The sequence below is a fragment of the Oculina patagonica genome, chromosome 1 (genome assembly GCF_052425735.1).
Source record: "Oculina patagonica isolate OP01 chromosome 1, crgOcupat, whole genome shotgun sequence".
Classification (NCBI taxonomy): domain Eukaryota; kingdom Metazoa; phylum Cnidaria; class Anthozoa; order Scleractinia; family Oculinidae; genus Oculina; species Oculina patagonica.
Genome location: NC_135758.1, coordinates 8,267,476 through 8,294,183, shown reverse-complemented (window position 1 = coordinate 8,294,183; position 26,708 = coordinate 8,267,476). Strand labels below are relative to the sequence as shown.

Genomic DNA, 26,708 nt, shown 5'->3' with positions numbered 1-26,708 from the left:
CTACCAACAACTACTAGTAACAACCAACAACTACCAGTAACTACCAGCAACTACCAACAACTACTAGTAACAACCAACAACTACTAGTAACAACCAACGACTACCAGCAACTACTAGTAACAACCAACAACTACCAGTAACTACCAACAACTACCATTAACTACCAGCAACTACTAGTAACAACCAACAACTACTAGTAAAAAAAAAACAACTAAAAAAAAATAAGTAACTACCAACAACTACCATAACTACCAGCAACTACTAGTAACAACCAACAACTACTAGTACAACCAATAACTACCAGTAACTACCACAACTACTAAACAACAACTACCTAACAAACCAGAACACTACAACAAAAAACTACATAAATACTAGACAAAAAAGTAAAAACACTTTACAAACAAAAAACTACTAACTACCAAACTACTATAACAACCAACAATACCATACTACAAAACTACTACTAACACCAACAACTAGTAACAACCAACAACTACCAAATACACTACACTAAAAACAAACTATAAACAACAATACCAGTAACAACCAACAACTACTATACAACCAAAACTACTAGTATACAACTACCAAACTACAAACAAACTACTAAAAAAAACAAAAACTACTATAACAACCAACAACTAGTAAAATCATAAAAACAACAACCGCAATTACTAAAAAAACTAAAAACACCAAACAAAATAAAAAAATCTCCAACAACTACTATAAAAAAACAACAAAAACAAAAAAAAACTCAAAAACAAAACAACAAATACTACCAACACCATACAAAAAAATACCACAACAAAAAAAACCACACAAACTACCTAAAACACTACTAACAACAAAAATACAAACCAGCAATACTAAAAACAAAAATACCAACACATACTATAACCAATAACAAAACAATACTATACACCAACAATACTATAACAACCAAAACAACTATAACTACTAGCAATACCAGCAACACTATAAAACTAATAACACCACAATACTATAAAACCAAAACTACTATAACTACCACAACTACAAAAAATACCTAAACCAAAACTACTATAACAACCAACAACTACAAAATACTATACAACAACACTATAACACAACAACTACCAAACCCAACAATACTAGTAACAACCACAACCACTAGTAACTACTAGCAACTACCACAACAACTAGTAACTACTAATAACAAACAAAACTATAACAACCAACAACTACTTAAAAAAATACTAATACAAAAACAACTACTATAAAACCAACAACTACCAAAAAAAACACCAGCAACTACCAACAACTACTAGTAACAACCAACAACTACGCACTACTATAACACCAAAACAACTATAATACAACAATACCAAACTACTAGTAAAACCAACAACTACTAGTAACAACAAAACTAAAACTACTAACACTAAACAAAACAACAACTAGTAACAACCAAAACTACGTAACAACCAACAACTACTATAACAACCAACAACTACCAGTAACAACCAACAACTACTAGTAACAACAACACAACTATAACAACCAAAACTACCATAACAACCAACAATACTATAACAACCAACAATACCAGTAAAACAACAACACAAACAACAAACTACAGTAACAAAACTATATACAGCAACTACCAGAACTACTATAACTACTAATAACTACCACAACTACTATTAACAACCAACAACTACTAGTAACACCAGCAACTACTAGTAACAACCAACAACTACCAGTAACACCAACAACTACTACTAACAACCAACAACTACTAGTAACAACCAACAACTACCAGCAACTACAGCAACTACAACAACTACCAGTAACAACCAACAACTACCAGAACTACAAAAACAACAAACTAGTAACAACCAACAACTACAGTAACAACAACAACTACTAGTAACAACAACAACTACTAGTAACAACCACAACTACTATAACACCAACAACTACAGATACTAGTAACAACATAACACTAGTAACAACCAACAACTACCAGTAACTACCAACAACTACCAGAACTACATAACAACCAGAACTACAACAACTACCACAACTACTAGTAACAACCAACAACTACTAGTAACTACCAACAACTACAGACTACTAGTAACAACAACAACTACCAGTAACACCAACAACTACCAGCAACACTAGTAACAACTATAACAACTTAACAACAAAACTACCAGTAACTACCAGCAACTACTAGTAACAACCAACAACTACCATAACAACCAACAACTACCAGCAACTACTAGTAACAACCAACAACTACTAGTAACACCAACAACTACCAGCAACTACTATAACAACCAACAACTACAGAACTACAGTAAAAAACAACTACCAACAACTATAGTAACAACAACAACTACTAGTAACAACCAACAACTACCAGCAACTACTAGTAACAACCAAAACTACCAGCAACTACTAAAAAACAACTACTAGTAACTACCAACAACTACAGCAACTACTATAACAACCAACAACTACCAAACTACTATAAAAAACAAACTAGTAACTACCAACAACTACCAGAATACTAGTAACAACAAACTAAACAACTACCAGCAACTACTAGTAACAACCAACAACTACTATAACAACCAACAACTACCACAACTACATAACAACAACACGAAAATACACAACTACTAGTAAAACCAAAATTAACTACAACAACTACAGAACTACTAGTAACAACAATAACTACAAAACACTACTAGTAACCAAACTACCATAACAACAACAACTACAGTAACTACCAACAACTACCAGTAACTACCACAACTACCAACAACTACTAGTAACAACCAACAACTACCAGTAACTACCACAACTACCAACAACTACTAGTAACAACCAACAACTACTAGTAACTACCAACGACTACCAGCAACTACTAGTAACAACCAACAACTACCAGTAACTACCAACAACTACCATAACTACCAGCAACTACTAGTAACAACCAACAACTACTAGTAAAAAAAAAACAGCAACTACTAGTAACAACCAACAACTACTATACAACCAATAACTACAGTACTACCACAATACTATAACAAAAATACATAACAAAAAAAATACCACATATAACAAAACATCATAAACAACAACTACTAGTAACAACCAACAAACTAGTAAAAAAACAACTATAAACCAACTACCAAATAAACTATAACTACCACAACTACTATTAACAACCAACAACACTATAACTACCACAACTATAGTAACAACCACAATACTACACAAAACTACTCCAATAAAAAAAACCAATAAAAACAAAAACAATATAAAAATACAAAAAAAATATAGTACAACAATACAAACAAAACAACAAACAAACAAACTAAAAAACTATAAAAAATACACAAACAAACAAAACACATAAACAAAAAAAATACTATAAAAAAACCCAACTACAGACCATAAAACAACTATAACAACAAAACATAAAAAAAACTAATAACAACCAAAATACCATAAAAAAAATACTAACAAACAAAAAACAACTACAAAACTACTAAAAACAAAAATACTTAAAAAACCTATAACTACGAAACAATATAAACTAATACACAATAATTAAAACAACAATACTATACTACCAGCAATACTAAAAAAAAACAAAAAAAAAAAATACAACAACTAAAAACATAAATAAAAAAAAAAATACATACTATAAACAAAATACATATAAACAACAACACTATATATACTACTAAAAATAGAAAACCAACAATACTAGTAATACCAACAATACCAGCAACTACTACAACAATACAAATATAGTAAAAAAAACTATATAACAACAAAACTACAAGAACAACCAACAACCTAGTCAACAACTACTAACATACTACCTACACACAACTATAACAATACACACTATAAACAAAAACATACAATATAAAAAAAAAATACTTCAAATTAAACAAAAAAATTAAAAAACTTATTACATTAATTAACTGAAAAAAAAAAAAAATTAAAAAAAAAAAATACAGAAAATAAAATAATAAAAATATCATTACACTTAAACAAATACTACCGTAAACTCCAACATACTAAACTAATCAATACACAATACAAAAAAACTTTAACAAATCATACTTAAATAACTATCTACTAAATTACACTATTAAAATATATAAAACCAAAATAAATAACTACATCAAAAAAAAAACAACAAATAAATTAAACATAAAAAAAATTTATAAATAAAACACTAAAAAAAAAATATACACCTACAATCTATACAAAATAAAAAAACCAAAAAATATAAAAATCAAATTAAAAAATAAAAAAAAAAAAACAAATAAAAAAACTAATATCCATAAATAAATATATAAAAAAACCCAAAACACATATAAAAACTAGAAAACCGAACTACTATAAAAAAATACAGAATACTATAAACAATAATACTATAAAACAAAAACAACAACTACTAGTAACAACCAACAACTACTGTAAACAAAACTACCAGTAACACTAGTACAACAACTACACTAGTAACAACCAACAACTACTAGTAACAACCAACAACTACCACTATAACAACCAACAACTACTAGACTACAAAACTATACAACCAACAACACCAAACACTATAAACAACAACCCACTAGTAAACCAACAACTACTAGTAACAAAATACCAACTTAAAAAACTACTAGTAACAACCAACAACTACTATATACCAAAACTACAAAACGTAACAACAAAACTACCACAACCAAAAACAACTACAAAATAAAATTACAACAACAACCCAAAATATAAAAAAATAATAAAACAACAACTACTAGTAACAACCAAAACTACCAGTAACTACCAACACTACCAACAATACTATAACAACCAAAACTACTATAACACCAATCCAAACTAAGTACAACAACAATACCATAACAACAAAACACACCCACAATATAAAAAAATACTTAACAACCAAATAAAATTTATACTAAATAAAAAACACAGTAATACAATACCAACAAAAAACTTAAAAATAAAAAAAACTATAAATACTAAAAATAAACAAAAAAAAAAAAACAAAATAAAAAATAAAATAAAACTATCACATTTATATATAAAAAACTCAAACAAAAACCACTACAACTAATAAAAATCTACACAAAACTATTACAATCAACTAAAAAAAACAAACAAACTTACACAAAAAAATACACTATAAAAAAACCAAAATAAAAATAAATATAAAAAAATAAAAATAAAAAACTAAAAAAAACTATAAACAAATACCAATATAAAAATAACACCAACAATAAAATATAACAAAACTAAATACATAAATAAAACTATAACAAATATAAATAAAAAAATACTAAAAACAATAATCCATAAAAACATAAAATATAAAAATAAAATATAAACAAATACTATACTACCACAACATATAAAAAAAATACAAACAATACACTAAACAAAACTACCATAAAACCAAAATACCAAATACATAAAACCAAAAAATATAAAACAAAATACCTAACAACCAACAACTACTAAAACAAAACTATATAAAAACAACTACAAGAATACCAACAACTACAGCAACTACTAGTACAACAGAAACTAAGAAAAACTACAAACAACCAAAACTACCAGTAACAACCAAAACTACCAGAACACTGACACAAATAGTAACAACCAACAAACTAGTAACACCAAACCGACTTAACAACCAACAATACTAGTAAACCACCTACTAAACAGTAACATACTAGTAAACCAAAACAATCCACATAAAAATAAAAAAAATACCATAGTAAACCAACACTACTAGTAAAACTACTAGTAAAACCAAAACTACTAGTACAAAACTACCAATAATAAAAATATAAAAACACAAAACTATACAAATAACTTACAACAACACTACACACTATACACCAAAATACTAGTAACAAAACCAATAGTAAACCAAAAATAGAAACAAACTACATAGTAACAACCAAAATATAGACAACTACTAGTACATAAAAAAAGTAAAAAAACAAAAACAAAAACAGTAACAACCAAAACACCTACAACAAAATACTAGACAAAAACAAACAACCAAGTAACAACCAACAACAATAAAAAAATAAAATTAATAATAGCTACTATAAACAAAAACTAAACCAACCACAAAAAAAAACAAAAAAAATACTAAAAAAAACCTACACACAAAAAACAAAACACATAGTAACAACAAATAGAAAACACATAGAAAACAAACTATAATACAAAAATATAAAAAACTATAACAAAATAGAAAAAAATAATAGTAAAAAAACTAGAAAAAACACTAGTAACACCAACAACTACTAGTAACAACAAATAATAGTAAACTATAGTAAAAACTATAAACTTACAAACACTAGACAAACAAAAAAACTATAACAAAATCTAGTTACAAAAATTAAAATAAAAAAAAAAACTAGTAACAACCAACAACACTATAACTAAAAATATAGTAAAAAAACTATAATACAAAAAATATAAAATAACTACCAGTAACTAAATATAAAAAATAACTACCAAAACACACAACTATAACAAACTAGAAAAAATACAATATAAAAAAAATAACAAACAAACTAGAAAAAATATAACAAAAAAAAATAACAACAAAAGAAAACAACACAGTAAAACCAAAAATAGAAACAAAAACCACAACATATACAAAATACAAAACTATAAACTACAACCAATAATATAGAACAAAAAAAATAAAAAAAAAAATAGTACAATAGTACCAACTAGTACCAACAATACTATCAACCAAACACAACACAGTAACAATCAAAATATAAACCAAACTACCAGTAACAACCAAAACTACTAGTACCCAAAATACCAGTAACAACAAACACTAGTACAAAAAACACTAGTAAAAAAGACAAACTAAGAAAAAACAAAAACCATCAAACAAAACTACCAGTAACAACAAACCAAACACTAGTAAACCAAAAAATATAAAACCAAAACTACCATAACAACCAACAACACTAGTAAAAAAAATAGTAACACACAACACAAGTACTACCAAAATATAAACTACTAGTAACAAAACTACCATACTATACAACTACTAGTAAAACCAAACACCATACTACCAAAACTACAACTACTAGTAACAACAAACAAAACAACTAGTAACAACCAAAACTACTATACACCAAAACTACAAACTACTAGTAACAACCAACAACTACTAGTAACTACAAAACTACCAAATACTAGTATCTTAACAACCAAAACTACCAGTAACTATAGCACTACTAGTAACAACAAAAACTAATACCAACCAAACAATATATAAACTATAATAAACCAAAACACTAAAACAACTACTATAACCAAACTATAAACAAATACATAACTACTAGTACACAACTACACTACTAAACCAAAACTATATATACAAAATACCACTAAAAACCAAAACTACCAACTACTATAAAACAAATATATAACAACACCAAAAAACCAAAACCAAACACTAGTAAAACCAAAAATATAAACAAAACCAAAACACTATAACAACCAAAATACTAGTAACTACCAAAACTACCAGCCTACTATAACAACCAAAACTACTAGTAACTACCAAAACTACCAGCAACTACTAGTAACAACTAGTAACAACCAAAAAACTAGTAACAACCAAAACTACAGTAACAACCAACAACTACTATAACAACCAACAACTACCAGTAACAACCAACAACTACTAGTAACAACCAACAACAACTAGTAACAACCAACAACTACCAGTAACTATCAACAACTACTAGTAACAACCAACAACTACCAGTAACAACCAACAACAACCAGTAACAACCAATAACTACCAGTAACAACCATCAACCACTAGAAACTACTAGCAACTACCAGCAACTACTAATAACTACCAGCAACTACTATTAACAACCAACAACTACTAGTAACTACCAGCAACTACTAGTAACAACCAACAACTACCAGTAACTACAAACAACTACTACTAACAACCAACAACTACCAGTAAAAACCAACAACTACCAGCAACTACCAGCAATTACCAACAACTACCAGTAACAACCAACAACTACCAGCAACTACTAGTAACAACCAACAACAACTAGTAACAACCAACAACTACCAGCAACTACTAGTAACAACCAACAACTACTAGTAACTACCAACAACTACCAGCAACTACTAGTAACAACCAACAACTACCAGCAACTACTAGTAACAAGCGACAACTACTAGTAACTACCAACAACTACCAGCAACTACTAGTAACAACCAACAACTACCAGCAACTACTAGTAACAACCAACAACTACTAGTAACTACCAACAACTACCAACAACTACTAGTAACAACCAACAACTACTAGTAACTACCAACAACTACCAGCAACTACTAGTAACAACCAACAACTACTAGTAACTACCAAGAACTACCAGCAACTACTAGTAACAACTAGTAACAACCAACAACAACTAGTAACAACCAACAACTACCAGTAACAACCAACAACTACTAGTAACAACCAACAACTACCAGTAACAACCAACAACTACTAGTAACAACCAACAACAACTAGTAACAACCAACAACTACCAGTAACTATCAACAACTACTAGTACAACCAACAACTACCAGTAACAACCAACAACAACCAGTAACAACCAATAACTACCAGTAACAACCATCAACCACTAGTAACTACTAGCAACTACCAGCAACTACTAGTAACTACTAATAACTACCAGCAACTACTATTAACAACCAACAACTACTAGTAACTACCAGCAACTACTAGTAACAACCAACAACTACCAGTAACTACAAACAACTACTACTAACAACCAACAACTACCAGTAACAACCAACAACTACCAGCAACTACCAGCAATTACCAACAACTACCAGTAACAACCAACAACTACCAGCAACTACTAGTAACAACCAACAACAACTAGTAACAACCAACAACTACCAGTAACAACCAACAACTACTAGTAACAACCAACAACTACTAGTAACTACCAGCAACTACAAGTAACTACCAACAACTACCAGCAACTACTAGTAACAACTAGTAACAACTAGTAACAAACAATAACTACCAGTAACTATCAGCAACTACTAGTAACAACCAACAACTACCAGTAACTACCAACAACTACCAGCAACTACTAGTAACAACCAGTAACTACCAACAACTTCCAGCAACTACTAGTAAAAACCAACAACTACTAGTAACTACCAACAACTACCAGCAACTACTAGTAACAACGAACAACTACTAGTAACTACCAACAACTACCAGCAACTACTAGTAATAACTAGTAACAACTAGTAACAACCAATAACTACCAGTAACTATCAGCAACTACTAGTAACAACCAACAACTACCTGTAACTACCAACAACTACCAGCAACTACTAGTAACAACCAACAACTACTAGTAACTACCAACAACTACTAGTAACAACCAACAACTACCAGCAACTACTAGTAACAACCAACAACTACTAGTAACTACCAACAACTACCAACAACTACTAGTAACAACCAACAACTACTAGTAACTACCAACAACTACCAGTAACTACTAGTAACGACCAACAACTACCAGGAACTACTAGTAAGAACCAACAACTACTAGTAACTACCAACAACTACCAGCAACTACTAGTAACAACCAACAACTACCAGCAACTACTAGTAACAACCGACAACTACTAGTAACTACCAACAACTACCAGCAACAACTAGTAACAACCAACAACTACCAGCAACTACTAGTAACAACCAACAACTACTAGTAACTACCAACAACTACCAACAACTACTAGTAACAACCAACAACTACTAGTAACTACCAACAACTACCAGCAACTACTAGTAACAACCAACAACTACTAGTAACTACCAAGAACTACCAGCAACTACTAGTAACAACTAGTAACAACCAACAACAACTAGTAACAACCAACAACTACCAGTAACAACCAACAACTACTAGTAACAACCAACAACTACCAGTAACAACCAACAACTACTAGTAACAACTAACAACAACTAGTAACAACCAACAACTACCAGTAACTATCAACAACTACTAGAAACAACCAACAACTACCAGTAACAACCAACAACAACCAGTAACAACCAATAACTACCAGTAACAACCATCAACCACTAGTAACTACTAGCAACTACCAGCAACTACTAATAACTACCAGCAACTACTATTAACAACCAACAACTACTAGTAACTACCAGCAACTACTAGTAACAACCAACAACTACCAGTAACTACAAACAACTACTACTAACAACCAACAACTACCAGTAACAACCAACAACTACCAGCAACTACCAGCAATTACCAACAACTACCAGTAACAACCAACAACTACTAGTAACAACCAACAACTACCAGTAACAACCAACAACTACTAGTAACAACTAACAACAACTAGTAACAAGCAACAACTACCAGTAACTATCAACAACTACTAGAAACAACCAACAACTACCAGTAACAACCAACAACAACCAGTAACAACCAATAACTACCAGTAACAACCATCAACCACTAGTAACTACTAGCAACTACCAGCAACTACTAATAACTACCAGCAACTACTATTAACAACCAACAACTACTAGTAACTACCAGCAACTACTAGTAACAACCAACAACTACCAGTAACTACAAACAACTACTACTAACAACCAACAACTACCAGTAACAACCAACAACTACCAGCAACTACCAGCAATTACCAACAACTACCAGTAACAACCAACAACTACCAGCAACTACTAGTAACAACCAACAACAACTAGTAACAACCAACAACTACCAGTAACAACCAACAACTACTAGTAACAACCAACAACTACTAGTAACTACCAACAACTACCAGCAACTACTAGTAACAACTAGTAACAACTAGTAACAAACAATAACTACCAGTAACTATCAGCAACTACTAGTAACAACCAACAACTACCAGTAACTACCAACAACTACCAGCAACTACTAGTAACAACCAGTAACTACAAACAAGTACCAGCAACTACTAGTAACAACCAACAACTACTAGTAACTACCAACAACTACCAGCAACTACTAGTAACAACCAACAACTACTAGTAACTACCAAGAACTACCAGCAACTACTAGTAATAACTAGTAACAACTAGTAACAACCAATAACTACCAGTAACTATCAGCAACTACTAGTAACAACCAACAACTACCAGTAACTACCAACAACTACCAGCAACTACTAGTAACAAACAACAACTACTAGTAACTACCAACAACTACCAGCAACTACTAGTAACAACCAACAACTACCAGCAACTACTAGTAACAACCAACAACTACTAGTAACTACCAACAACTACTAGTAACAACCAACAACTACTAGTAACTACCAACAACTACCAGTAACTACTAGTAACAACCAACAACTACCAGCAACTACTAGTAACAACCAACAACTACTAGTAACTACCAACAACTACCAGCTACTACTAGTAACAACCAACAACTACCAGCAACTACTAGTAACAACCGACAACTACTAGTAACTACCAACAACTACCAGCAACTACTAGTAACAACCAACAACTACCAGCAACGACTAGTAACAACCAACAACTACTAGTAACTACCAACAACTACCAGCAACTACTAGTAACAACCAAGAACTACCAGCAACTACTAGTAACAACCAACAACTACTAGTAACTACCAACAACTACCAGCAACTACTAGTAACAACCAACAACTACCAGCAACTACTAGTAACAACCGACAACTACTAGTAACTACCAACAACTACCAGCAACTACTAGTAACAGCTAATAACTACCAACAACTACCAGCAACTACTAGTAACAACCAATAACTACCAGTAACTACCAGCAACTACCAACAACTACTAGTAACAACCAACAACTACCAGTAACTACCAGCAACTACCAACAACTACTAGTAACAACCAACAACTACTAGTAACTACCAACGACTACCAACAACTACTAGTAACAACCAACAACTACCAGTAACTACCAACAACTACCATTAACTACCAGCAACTACTAGTAACAACCAAAAACTACTACTGACAACCAATAACTACCAGTAACTACCAGCAACTACTAGTAACAACCAACAACTACCAGTAACTACCAACAACTACCATTAACTACCAGCAACTACTAGTTACAACCAACAACTACTAGTGACAACCAATAACTACCAGTAACTACCAGCAACTACTAGTAACAACCAACAACTACCAGTAACAACCAATAACTACCAGTAACAACCATCAACAACTAGTAACTACTAGCAACTACCAGCAACTACTAGTAACTACTAATAACTACCAGCAACTACTATTAACAACCAACAACTACTAGTAACTACCAGCAACTACTAGTAACAACCAAAAACTACTACTGACAACCAATAACTACCAGTAACTACCAGCAACTACTAGTAACAACCAACAACTACCAGTAACTACCAACAACTACCATTAACTACCAGCAACTACTAGTTACAACCAACAACTACTAGTGACAACCAATAACTACCAGTAACTACCAGCAACTACTAGTAACAACCAACAACTACCAGTAACAACCAATAACTACCAGTAACAACCATCAACAACTAGTAACTACTAGCAACTACCAGCAACTACTAGTAACTACTAATAACTACCAGCAACTACTATTAACAACCAACAACTACTAGTAACTACCAGCAACTACTAGTAACAACCAACAACTACCAGTAACTACCAACAACTACTACTAACAACCAACAACTACCAGTAACAACCAACAACTACCAGCAACTACCAGCAAGTACCAACAACTACCAGTAACAACCAACAACTACCAGCAACTACTAGTAACAACCAACAACAACTAGTAACAACCAACAACTACCAGTAACAACCAACAACTACTAGTAACAACCATCAACCACTAGTAACTACTAGCAACTACCAGCAACTACTAGTAACTACTAATAACTACCAGCAACTACTATTAACAACCAACAACTACTAGTAACTACCAGCAACTACTAGTAACAACCAACAACTACCAGTAACTACCAACAACTACTACTAGCAACCAACAACTACCAGTAACAACCAACAACTACCAGCAACTACCAACAACTACCAGTGACAACCAACAACTACCAGCAACTACTAGTAACAACCAACAACAACTAGTAACAACCAACAACTACCAGTAACAACCAACAACTACTAGTAACAACCAACAACTACCAGTAACAACCAACAACTACTAGTAACAACCAACAACAACTAGTAACCACAAACAACTACCAGTAACTACCAACAACTACTAGTAACAACCAACAACTACCAGTAACAACCAACAACTACCAGTAACAACCAACAACAACCAGTAACAACCAATAACTACCAGTAACAACCAATAACTACCAGTAACTACCAACAATTACTAGTAACAACCAACAACTACCATTATTATACATTAGAATTACTTCGAAACATGTGATTGGTCGAGGGCATTCAGTCAATATACAGTACTTAGCATGTGAACTCGACATGATAACCCCAGCAGATATTGGGTTATCATGTCGAGTTCAAATTCCGCCTAGTTTCCAAGCCCCTCGTCCGTGTAGTGCTGTCAAACTTTTGAAATTATGGCTGAGAGATTCGCCTCCGTTTCCGAATATCGCGAATAAAGATTCTTAAAGAGAACAACAATAGAAGTGTAAAAATTCTCAATGATTATTTGAGGGGGAAGAACCTGGAGGAACCGCAAGATGACACCGCTTTGCCCAATGTTCTGACGAAGTTTTACGCCGGCGCTAGAAAAAGTGATGGCAAATTGTTTGAAAACGTATAATAAAACAATAGTAACAACCAACAACAGCCAGCAACTACCAACAACTACTAGTAACAACCAACAACTACTAGTAACAACCAACAACTACCAGTAACTACCAGCAACTACTAGTAACAACCAACAACTACTAGTAACAACCATCAACCACTAGTAACTACTAGCAACTACCAGCAACTACTAGTAACTACTAATAACTACCAGCAACTACTATTAGAGCGGTTTTCACTTGAGTGTCGAAAGTAAATTGCGTTTGCATTGGTTTTGCATTACTTCGTTTAGTGATTGGTTTAAAAATCTCGCGCTACTTTCTCAGCCAATCAAAACTAAAACCAAAACCAATCGTGTCTCGCTCGCGCACGTTTTCCCGCGCTTCGTGCCGGCTACATGTATTTCCTTCGAGTTTTGATTGGTTCACTGGATTGTCTGTGTCCTATTTGATTGGCCAGAGTAATTGCTTTGGTTTTGGTTTTACGACACTCAATTGAAAACTGCTCTAACAACCAACAACTACTAGTAACAACCAACAACTACTAGTAACTACCAGCAACTACCAGTAAATACTAATAACAACCAGCAACTACTAGTAACAACCAACAACTACCAACAATTGCAAACAATAACGATAACTACCATCAATACACCGAGCAAGCGACAGTACAATTACTATTACATGAAGTATATACCTCGGGTGCACTCGTGGCTTTCTACCATGACGTATATACCTTGTTTTCATTATTACACGTGATGTCTCTCTTTCTCGGAACCAGACAAAACAAAATGGCTACCTCCATACAGAATGACGTGGTTGCAGCAGTCGAAAATGAAATCAGTTGTCCTGTCTGCTTGGACGATTTTGAAGAACCTAAATGCCTTCCAAACTGCGCTCATAATGTTTGCCAGCATTGTCTAGAGGGAATGGTAAAGAAGAGGCAAAGTTCGATCGAATGTCCGGTGTGTCGAATCGAATCAGTTATTCCGAATGGCGGAGTCGCTGCTTTTCCAAAGAATCATCTACTGGTTCGACTGATTGAGCGAACGCCTGGACGAAAAGAGAAAGAAGCTATCAAAGAAGCTCTCAAAACCTGCAAAGGAAAGTTAGAAAGCGCCGAGGCAGCGCTGAAAGAAATGGAAAATCGTTATGTGACTTCCAGAAGCCAAGCTGAAGAGATCAAAGAGAAGATAAAATCGATGGCAGAAAATGTTGTCACCAAGGTGCGAGAACAAGAGACAAAGATGCTCAGTGAAATCGATCAGAAATTGAGTCAGAATCGCAACCAAGGGACGTTTGAAACGCATAAATCGAACACCTCAGAGTTATGCGAAAATGCATCAAGTTGTATCCGAACTGTGGAGGACATTCTGCAAAATGGTGAACCAAGCGATCTTAAAGATCTCAAAGAAGCCTTGATCGAGGAGTTAAGCGAGTTCTCAGAGTCTTTGGAATCGCGAGTGTTTTGGGCAAACTGTGAATTTACGCATCCATTTGAAGTTTCACTAACAAACACTGACATTGTTGATAGGTTTGTCGATGAGGAGTGCATGTTAGGTAAGCTTACCATAAACACTGGCTCTGAGTCAAGTACTGAAGGAGCAGAATGCATCCCTACAGTTTCTGTTTTCTCGGGTTTTTGTAAAGCTACACCAGTTGTTCAGAAAAGCATAGACTACTCAAGGTCTGGATCTTTGATTCAAACTATCAACAACTCTTCTATAGGAGTTGCAAAATTTATTCCTTTCTCAGTGGCCGTGTCCAGAAATTCTGGACATTTTGTGGCACTGGATGAAGAAATGAAACATGTCCATATCTTTAACGAGGAGGGAGAACCCTTGAAGAAATTTCGTATCATGTACGGTGATCTGTGGGATATTGGAGTTTCAAATGAGAATGAGATTGTTGTTTTGAATCGGGAAAGCAACCGCGTTTTACATTATGACATGAATGGAAACTTCAAGAAAAAATTTGTGACTGCTCCTAAAGATAATGTAAAGTTTACTTCTTTATCTGTTGATATCCATGGGCGTTTCATCATCTCGTCAAGCCCATGCTATTCCGAAACCCGAGAGGACACCATGCCCTGTATTCTTGTCTACAATCCATCAGGAAAACTAACAATGTCATTTGGAGATGACAGACTATTAGCACCTGAAAAAGCAGTGTTTTTGAATGGTAAATTCTTTGTTGTAGATAATGGTCATAAATGCATTGTGGTTTTTGATAAAAATGGAGATTTCCTTGAAGAAATTGGAAGGGGTTGTCAGGATCATCCATGCAGTATCGCAGCTGATTTTACTAATGGGAACCTCGTGGTGTGCAACCGTGGAAACTCCACTATACAGATTTACAGTCAAGATGGGTGTCTACTGCATCGCTTCGGAACTGAACATATTCCGTTGCAGGTGGCATTCACCAAGAATTACAAGAATCTGCTGATTTGTTTTGAAATTGATGATGGCAAAAAGAACATACAGATGATGACTTATTCCTGACACTGTTAGTTTCATCACTAACTTAGAAACAACTACATGTATTATTATCATTTAATAATTTTTTCATCCATTTCATTAGCTGTCATCCCCCCTGTGAGGGGTGATGAAGGGTCCTTTAAATATAAGCCTCTTACAGAATTCACTGGCCTTCATGTCTAAGGCTAAGAAAGTCTTATATTTGCGCTTTTCAATAACATGCGAACCTTGCTTAATCAACTGGTAAACAGGTTTACGGTTTAAATTGCTGCTGTCAATCATCTAAGTGGACCTATCAGGAAACAGAAGTTCATTTCAACCAGGTCAAAAGGTCACATATGTCGGCTGTGATTGGTAGCTCTTGATATCCCCTTCATTTTCTTTGTTTCTGTTTTTCATGGTTCATTGGTTGTCGCCATAATTATGATTGACAGCAGCAAAAAATGCAATCATTAGTTGGATTTTGAATTTCAAAGTTTGCGTGTTACTGAAAAACGCAATAAATTTACCATTTGCCACCCCTCACATCTGCAAATACAGTCAACTCTGGCCTATTGCGGACACCTCGCTTTTACAGACATCCCATCATTACAGACAGGAGTTGAATTCTTGGCGAATGAGAATTACTGAAAGTAACTCTCGCTACTACAGAATTTCTCTATTATTGACACCAAATGGTGGTCCTGAAGGTGTCCGTTATAAAGGGAGTTGACTGCGTACATGTATATGTAAGTGTCCACAAATAGTAGTCTATAGTCTAGTGTCCACAAGTATGTTACTGTCTAGCAGCTATTTTTCTGCAGTTAGTATTCTGCTCAATTGTCCACTTCTGTGAAAAGTGGAAGCTTGTTTTCTCAGTTTTGTCATAGAGTGATTTTACATGCCTCCTAGACCAAAAAAAGAAACAGCAAGAATGCAATAAAGGCAATGAAATTTGCCTTTAATGTATTTTGTCAGCAGTGTTGGAACAACAACAAAAAATGAATTTGATGAGAACAACCTGTGTCATCATAAAAGAAGCTTGCAGTGTGTCGAAAAAGTTCTAGCAAGGCAGAGAGCACTTTCTACTTCCTGAAAATACTTTAGTGACCCTCTTCAGTGTGAAAAACAAACTCGGGGATCAAATGATTTAAAACAATAATATTTAATGTTTTAACTTATGATTATTATTATTATTATTATTGACCTCAGTTGCTACAAAATAATTGTGATTTGCTAGTGTGATGCAGATTTATTACATTGAATTTCTTTTAGCCTTCAGCTTCGGCAAATAATATGATGTGCTTACAACTGATTGGTCGCCATTCATTTCTTATAGATTCACATGGCTTGATCTTAATGAGCTGAGGAAGCAAGGTTTTTATGTGCATGTGTTGCCAGAACATGTAGGGAGTAACAGCACTTAGAGTTGAAATTACATTCATTTGTTTATTGAATTCTTTTTCATAAAGTGCTTTGATTTTTTAAATAGAATCTATCACAAGAGGCATGAATTTCATGCAAGATTTTACTTGAAAATCAACATCTTGCAAATACATGTGAGTTTTGCTGACATCTTTTTAATCAGATGGTGAATTCTCCCATATTTTTAAATGAGTGAATAATAATATCATTAATTTGTGGAACATAAAGTGTTCCTTAGCTGATCAGCCACATACAGTATTTCTCATGTAGCACAGTCAGTAAATGATAAATTTTTTGTATCAACTGTGCCGACTCTCCAGTTATCTGGGAGTATCCCGAATACAGAGTAAATTGTTCCAGTCTCCTGGAAGAGCTATCCAATCATTTTCAACCTTGTTTCCAGGGCTTTTCCCTTCGTAATTTTCCAAATTACCAAGAAAAGCCCTGGGAACGGGGTTGAATCATTTTCAGAACTGTTTTACCTGATTGTGGCAGACGTTAGGGTAAACTTTAAGGCAATCGTGTGATTGAAATGGTGGAGCTTTTTATACCTTCAGGCATAAATGTAAATTAACCAGATTTGATTTTTTAGGTTGCCATTCGCCCATTCCTGTATTACGAATAGAAGTTTTAAGCATACCTAATGCTATCTATCTGGGAAGGGGAGTAGTAAACTTGCCAACAAAATATCCAGGGATAAATCCTGATTTACAGTTTTACTTTTTAGCAGCTTACAATGTACTCTTTGAAATGGGTGTCCATTCACGGGGCAATTTTTCCAGTGATAGAGAATTTACATGTGGGAAAGGGCACTCATTGTTTTTATAGTCCAAATTTGCCCCTACCCCCACCCCTCTCTGTCCTTCTGTTAAAGTCGACATCTGTCCTTTTAGGATAGCCTATTTTTTTATTACAATACAACCATAGTCGAGATAACTAATCTATGAATGATATTTCAGAGTCTGTCCAACAAAATAGATAATAAATGTATTAATTATAATATTTTTTATTTCAAATACCTTTTTTTATTGTGCTTTACAAGGAAATATCCATACCCACCGCACGAGTGACCGTTGCCTGGTGGCTTGTGATGTTCTCACTGCAAATTAGCAGTGATATTTCTTTATTTGTGCCAAAATGAAATGCACCGTAAAGTATCGAAATTCCCCCACCCCCCCCCCCCCTAAAAAAAATAAGCTCGCCAAATCTCAGCTGGGCTCTTACCGATAGTGCTAGCACTTTTTTTTGGCATTATTTGGCTTCGCGAGCATATTTTTGTACATTTTATCCCAAAAAGCACTGCTAGCATTATTTTGGATTTTCGACTGATTATTTGTATAATTTTGTGTTAAAAAGCACAATCAAGACTTTATTTATGGCGTCCAAAGCTCCCAGATGCATTTTGACCTCATTTTAGTCAAAGGAGCCGAGGAGGCCTGAGGAAAGGCGGAAAAAGTGAGCATTTTTATGTAAACCACGAGCACTTTTTGAAAAATTAGGAATTATTTTAGCACTTTTTTGGCAAAAAACAAGCACTGCTTTAAGCATTTAATGCTTTTTTTACGAGCACTATCGGTTAGGGTAAGAGCCTAATCTCAGCTAGCCGGCGTTTTTTCCTCGCATGGCCTTTCGCGTTTCCCATATGCGGGCTCGAAACTACGGCGCCTATGAAAATAAGTGCTCCCAAATACAAGCTCGTGTTTAAACGGCTGTGGGACTTGTTCTGGGTTTCATATCGTTATGTTCAAGTATGAAAAAAGGCCTCTTTTAGGGGTCAAAAAAAATTGAGCCACTCCCCTATAGGTCTTCCTTAATTCAAATTTTCCGACGAGCATCCCCATTCTTAGCCTGAATTTCAGACATCCCATCTGTGCTCGCCTGCAAGCAGGCCGAGCACAGAGGGATGTCTGAAATTCAGGCTACACCATTCTTCCCTATGAGAGTCTTCTTCCCCCCCCCTCTCCCCCCCGGGGGATTCCATGACAAAGTTGCTACAGGCTGGTCAAAAATGAACAAAACGAACGGTCGAAATTAAGGAAACGTTAGGAAATTTAGCATCTGCTCAAGAGAGAGCAATGTCTTAGTAAGCCTGCACAGCTGGCGTTTTTTTCCCGGGAGCAAAAACGAGTAGCAGGACCATGAAAACAATAAAAACAATCGGATTGCAGATTAACTAGACCGCAAACTGTTCATAACAGCGTAAGCGACCAAAAATAAACATAATAGATTACAAACAACTAAAATATTTTTTGACAAATTTTCCCGATATTTCGGTTTTGCAACACAACTTCCTCAGGGGCTGAGCGAAAAAGAAATGACATTATTTTTGGAATTTTACTGTTTCTCGGAACCTCATAGTTTTTTCCGTCACTTTCCTTGGGAGCAAGGAAACTTGCGTTTAAGGCAGCTGCTCGGTGGTGGATCCCATTTTATTTTACACTGGTATTGGCTAAAGTTGAATTACATAATTAACGTGGATCGATCATATCGGATCAGATCAATTCCAAACTCTCTTCTCATCCATCTTAATTCTCCCCCTACATGATTTCGTCTGGTCATTCAGTAAACAGGTCGAAAAGCAAGTGAAAAAAAAAAAAGCCGGAATGTGACCGTTGACAGATTTAAACCCTTGCATTTACTGTATATAGTCTAGCTCCCGTGAGTCGCCTATACTGGCTCTACCGCCCCTGGGTCTCCAAGAATGATACTGGCTCAGTATCCGGCCACCGGTGTTGGTAGAACACAGAATTTTTTCCACTAGCTTCTCTCACTGGCTGATTACTTAAGATCTTTCTCACATCATATCTCTACAATCTCAAAACTCTTGACTTAAAATTAGCCGGCTAAAGAAAATCTAATCTCGGATTAAATTTGCGTTAATCTTGAGTCTCGGATTAAAACTGCGTTAATCGGCTTTCGAAGAACCGCGAACATTCGGGCGCAGGAGCACAGCTTTTGAAAATCACCCATTTTACCTGAATTTGAATGAGTTTTTAAAAGGTTTAATTGAAGAAAGAAATCTTTTTTTTGAAACACCACCAGACAGTTAACCCCCACGCAAGTACACTAGCTATGACCAGAAGAAATATTTCAAAACTGACCAAACCCGCCAGAACGCAGTCGGTTGCCCTGCTTGATTTTGGATATGATAAGGAACGGCCAGATAGACAACCCCTTTATTGAAAATCACAGCCGTTCGATCTTTCTATTTGATAAATTTGGACCCTCCCCCTGCTTGGATTAAATAGTTATTTTCTAAAACTATGCCAACATTTTATTACGTTCCGCATACGTTAAGAGTTAAAACTCACATCGCTAAGAGTTAAAACTCACATCGCTCCGGCCGGCAGTTCATGGTCCAAAAGTGAAACTCCACCCTTTTCCCCCCATGCAGTTTTCTACCTTATCGACCCTCCCTGATCGCAGAGAGTTAAAATTTCTTATTATTTACTATCACAGCTCATGCCTCGTCTGGCGAGATAACGAGGACTTAGTTTAATCAGGAAATTGGCCAATTGCGCCTTATCAGAGCCTTTATGACCACGAAATTACAAAATAATTGGACGCGGCGTGACAGACCGTGGAGGGTAACATAGCACCCCTTCCCTACCCCTACTAATTAAATTGGACAAACCGCAAGTCAAGAGCTCCGTAGTTATTCAAGCAGTTGACCCCCCATCCGGCTAAGTTGTCGCTTTCGAAAAATACTCGGTCGTATTTGTATTTCATTTTATACGGATTTATTTATGGCATTGAACTATTCCATCTGCGCGATCAGTTATTCTAGAACTGATTACTCGCAACTGACCGCCTTGGCTAATTGTTTTCATGACAAGCGCTTGAAAAAGGCCACATAATGAACTCATTTGGCATGAGAAAAGAACAACACTTTTATCAGCTTCGTTGACACACCGAGACAATACTGACAGGTTTGGAAAATATGTGCGGTTTTCGGTCATAAAACAATTAGCGAATGTAAACAAATCGTATGAAAGCGAGATCCGAGCCGTTTGCTAATCTTCCGACATGCTAGATCGACCCATTGTTTTTAAACGCGGTAAACTGACAGGAATATGCAACAGAATAAAAGCGTGATTGGTATCTATCTGAAACTTCTGGATGTAGGCTATCAGAGGGTATATTTCACCGATAATTCCCTCGGGTCGTTGCAGTTGATATTCATGTTATTAATCCCGCAGTTTACATATAACCGAATCACGTGTCTTGAAAATGTCAATCATTTGAGCTTTAGTAAATTCGCTGGATTTCATTTCTTTTTATATAGTAACTGTAAGCGTGCATTGCTCGGTTGCTGTTGGCTAAAAGGAAAGTGAATTGTACTCCATTTTGCATTGAAAACGTGCGAAAATCGTTGCATGGTAACATAGCAAAGGTGAACCCCTTCTAAGCTCAGGTATTATAGCATTTTTGGAGCGAGATTTCAGCTTGAAAATGGCTTTTGCGGATGTGAAGCTCTAATAGATTATACTGGCGTTCCGCTTCTCTTAGCTTTTATTTGTTTGCTGTAATATTTCTTCAACTCTATTGTGTGTAAGTGGAAAAATTAATCCTTTCTTGTTATCTCTATGATTTAGGGACAAAATGGCCGAAGCCGCCGAGCCTGGTAGCGGGTTCAACTCGAAGAGTGTGGCGCTTCGAGCGCAGAAGAAACTCTTGGGCAAAATGGCTTCTAAAAATATGGCGAAAGCTTTCGTGGATGACACTACCGGCGATCTACTCGATCAGCTCTACAAGCTAGCGAAGCTTGAGACAGGCAACAAGAAAGAAGCTGAAAAACTCGTCAAGAATCTGGTCAAAATTGTGGTTAAGATCAGCATTTTGTTTCGAAATGATCAGCTCAATCGGGAGGAAATTCAGACAGCGGAAAAGTTTAGGAGAACCTTTCGATCTGCAGCCATGACATTTATTAGTTTCTACGAGGTGGATTTCTCTTTCGATAAGAAATTTTTAACGAAGAACCTGGAGGACTGTCGAAGCCTACTCCACGAAATTATTAAGCGCCACCTTACAGCGAAATCTCATGGAAGGGTCGATCACGTATTTAACTACTATGCAAATGGCGATATGTTGGAGAGAGTATTTCAAGCGAATCGAGACGGACCTTTTGGCGCTATCCTCAAAAACATTGTAGCCAATCTAAACAAGCTCATGGAAGAAGGAAGTCTATAGGATTCCTGTAGACAGGATTTCTTGCTCAATGGAGATTTCTGTTATCTAACTGTGCATTTATTTAACTGTGACCTTCGGTCCGTCATGAACGTTTAGGCATCGTCTGCATGTGGTTGCATATATCCTTTTCAAAATATGCGAGGCGTGTATTAAACATACACACTCTTATTGTTATGATATTTATTTAACCGTAACTTATATTAGGCCTTTAAGCGTCGAAATTTTTAGAAAGAGCGAAAGTTACATTGTAAGAATATAATATGATTCCAGGCAAAATTTTGTGTTACAATTTCAAGCAGAGCGCAGTTTTTAATGTTTACTCGAAATTCCAGATGTCCGAACTTCCTGTCGAAAAAAATTAGATTTTTTTAAAAAATTTCCTCGCAGATTTCAACAGTTTGAAAATCGCTTCTGATTATTTGTAAAGAAAATATTGAATCCTCTTCATTTCATTTAAACGAAAACTGTTTTTAAAGAGGCGATGACCGTTTTCTCGGCTGCTCTTTGTTGCTAATTTTTAAATATTGAAATTTATCATAATGGAACTTATTACGAAGATGTTAGTCCGAAGGGGCTTTCTTTTCATCACAATTATTTGGAAATATTCAGTGCTTGCATTTTTAATATTGTGAGCTTTTAATCTTTATCGCTGACCAATCTTTTTAGTTTATGAGTGCAAGATTAAACCGGGCATTTTACTGTAATTTACTTTCTTAATTCGGACTTAACTTCCGTTCAAAAACTCCTCTATTCTGAATAATTTTTTTTTTATTTGTCTAATTGATTTTACATGAAATCTTAAATTGCAAGTACATACAGAGGGGTTCTTCTGTTGTTATCTTTTAGAAAATCGCTTGAAATGTTTTACTAGTGTTAAATGTAGCTAGGGCACTATAATTTTTAGATGACGTGTTATGGAGAATTAGCTTTATGCTTTATCACGTTGGGAAAAAAAAATAGATTTTAATCCAAGATCCCTTTGTTTTTATCTTCAGCCCTACAGTATTGATTTGATAAAAAATAAATTATTTTCATTTCTTATTTCTTCAAAAATAAATTTAGGGAAGTAAAAGATGATTTGAACTAAAGTTGAATATTAATTAAGTTGAATGTACAAAGCCCAAAGGATATGTTAATTTTAAAATTCTGCCTTGGTGATTAAAAAACACAGTTTTCTTGGTGGGCATAATTTTACTGATTTTGACCACCCTGGAATAAAAATAAAATGTCATTGAATGTTATCTCCTTGGGTTATTCAAATCTAAATGAATACTTTTTAAAATTAATTTTTAAACTTCAGAAATTATATGTACTCGGTAGTTACATTTAATTTTTGAATGATGTATATAGCAAGTAGTTTCCAATAAATGAAAGTAAGACCTAACACTAAAAATGTAGTGACTAAAAGATAGCTTTTTATGTTTGAAAAAATATGGATGTTTGAAATTGCAAATTATTGACCAATTTTTTAATGGAATGATAATTATTATACTTGTTATTATTTTTTTTTGTGGTTAAAAATTCCTGCTGATTAATATGTACGAACTTGTACGAACTTTTAATTAAAATATTTTGATAGTGATTCCTAATTAAAGCAACTTTTGAACAAGGGCAAATGAATAGTACTTTATTTTTGTTTTAGCACATGTGCACCACTTCAGAATAATGAAGCTTTAGTGAAATTTTGTTACTAACATACTGTTTGTACATGTCAGTTCATTAGTGCCGTAGTTCATTTTGATAAAAAGAATTAAAGCCCAGATCAAACAAGACTGCAGGTGAACACTCTTATTTCATACAGTGTGCTATTACTCTGACTTGTGCATTTTCACTGACTCAATCAGTACTTAGCTTTCATCCCATTTTAAGCTGCTCCATTTTTGTAAGAATGATGGTCTTGAAACAAGAGTTTCTGCCAGACCTGTGCTCTAGCAGAGCTTGGGTGCCACAGGCGACTTACTTTTGTCTTTGGGCGACTTGTATACCTTTGCTATCAAAAAAGCTTTTAAGACCTGGGCACCCAAGATTTCTTTCATAAGAGCCTTCGGGCACCCTGCAGTTATTCTAAGAGCACAGCTTTCTTTGCTCTTGCATTCTCTTATTTGGTTTGTCTATGTGATGATAATTGTTGACGGCAGTTGGAAAAACTTGTTCTCTCCTATTTTTCCACACCTGTCATTTGTCATTCGTGTTTGATCTGAGCTCCATGCATCAAATTGATGCATTATCAAGCTTACATTGTATGTATAATTATAAATATATTTGCTGTTTGCAAAGCTGTCATGGTGCGTGTGTAATGCTACGTACTGCATTGGTAGTTTGTTTCCTTGTCTGAAGCTGTTTACACCCGCTTTCAGTGTTACGTGCATAGCTATCTTTCTACATCCATCTTTCGACATTGTCTTTCAATGTGCTGTTTGAAATGAAACAAAACCTACGCATCATACCAATATAATTTGGTTTCATGCAAATGAGCCCACAAGTAGTTCAGAACGTCATGCTAGTGGGCTGTGATTGATGGATTTCGATCTGTCTTGTTTGTTTAGCACGTCGAAAGATGGATGCCAATAGAAAACTGCTATAGATGCACGTGACACTGAACGTGGGTGTAATTTATCAAAGCTAAATGCCTGTCTCTTCTTGCTCGTGGTCAACAACAGCTGAAGAATAAACTGTATCGGCTGCAGGGGTTTTTTCATTAAGGGCCAGGCACAGGGCAAATTGACCGTCTGTAAAAACGATTTTGCCTGGCTGTTTTCAAAAACTGAACCAACTTCAGTTTATCAAAGTGGGTGTGGTCTTGCTGATACTTTGCCCAGGTGCCAAACCTTGACGTCCGCCTGCTCTCAACCTAGGATTCCCCTTGCAGCTGCATTTACAAAGAAGGAAAAGGGAAACTTTGCTATGAGCTTCCAGCAGATACATGCAATGTGCAGATTTATTTTGGTTTTCTTAGTCTTTCAGTTTCAAGCCGACAACATCAAATAATTCCTCTTTATTATTATTATTATATTACAGGCCAACTTGTAGTCAGTGAAAATCACTGAAAATATAATCAGAGCAGTCGGCTGGTAATACAGTATTTGTATGGAATCTAACTTAAAATAATGAATGAATTTTAAAAATATGTATATGAGGGAGGAAGTGTGTATGTGGGTTTTTTTGGCTGTAAGCCACACTTCATTCCACTGTATAGAAATAATTTTAAACTTTATTATCAAGACAATGTCCCTTGGCTAGCAGCTGATGTTGTCTTTATTCTTCAGTGACCCTTGCCAATGATAAATATTTTGATATTCCTTCCCAGAGTGTTGTAGCTGTATGATGCATGATAGACATGATAAGGGCAAAAATAAGATTGATGTGAAAATAGCTATTAAAAGAGAAATGTAATTTGTGAATTAATCACTGTCGGTAGTAAAATTGAAGGAATATTGCTTGTCCTTGTTGCAATTTAAGTTTTTCTTAAAGAGTTGTCGTTTGTCACGATTTTATGTTATGTGCTCTCACTACTTTCTGGGCCGTGTTACTTGTTAGAATTTACCCTGGCAGGGCCTCAAGTATATGTGAAGTGAATTTTCAATTGTAAAAATTTGTGCATGAAATGGGATCGCTCCCCCTACCTACCCAGCTCCCTTTTGCTACCCTCTGAAGGGAAAAATACAAAGAGTAAAGTTGC

General features: G+C 34.8%; 2 protein-coding genes across 2 annotated transcripts; both read left to right on the top strand.

Annotated features, from left to right (window-relative positions):
- Positions 1 to 14,737: 14,737 nt before the first annotated feature.
- LOC144654075 (uncharacterized) lies at positions 14,738 to 18,204 on the top strand. The gene has a single exon (XM_078514187.1). It carries the CDS (start codon positions 14,750 to 14,752, stop codon positions 16,457 to 16,459), a length of 1,710 nt encoding a protein of 569 aa, XP_078370313.1. The 5' UTR covers positions 14,738 to 14,749; the 3' UTR covers positions 16,460 to 18,204.
- Positions 18,205 to 22,096: 3,892 nt separating this feature from the next.
- Positions 22,097 to 25,310, top strand: LOC144654064 (tumor necrosis factor alpha-induced protein 8-like). The gene is made up of 2 exons (XM_078514177.1): positions 22,097 to 22,253; positions 22,435 to 25,310. The coding sequence occupies exon 2, from the start codon at positions 22,442 to 22,444 to the stop codon at positions 23,027 to 23,029; it is 588 nt and encodes a 195-aa protein (XP_078370303.1). The 5' UTR covers positions 22,097 to 22,253; positions 22,435 to 22,441; the 3' UTR covers positions 23,030 to 25,310.
- Positions 25,311 to 26,708: the final 1,398 nt, after the last annotated feature.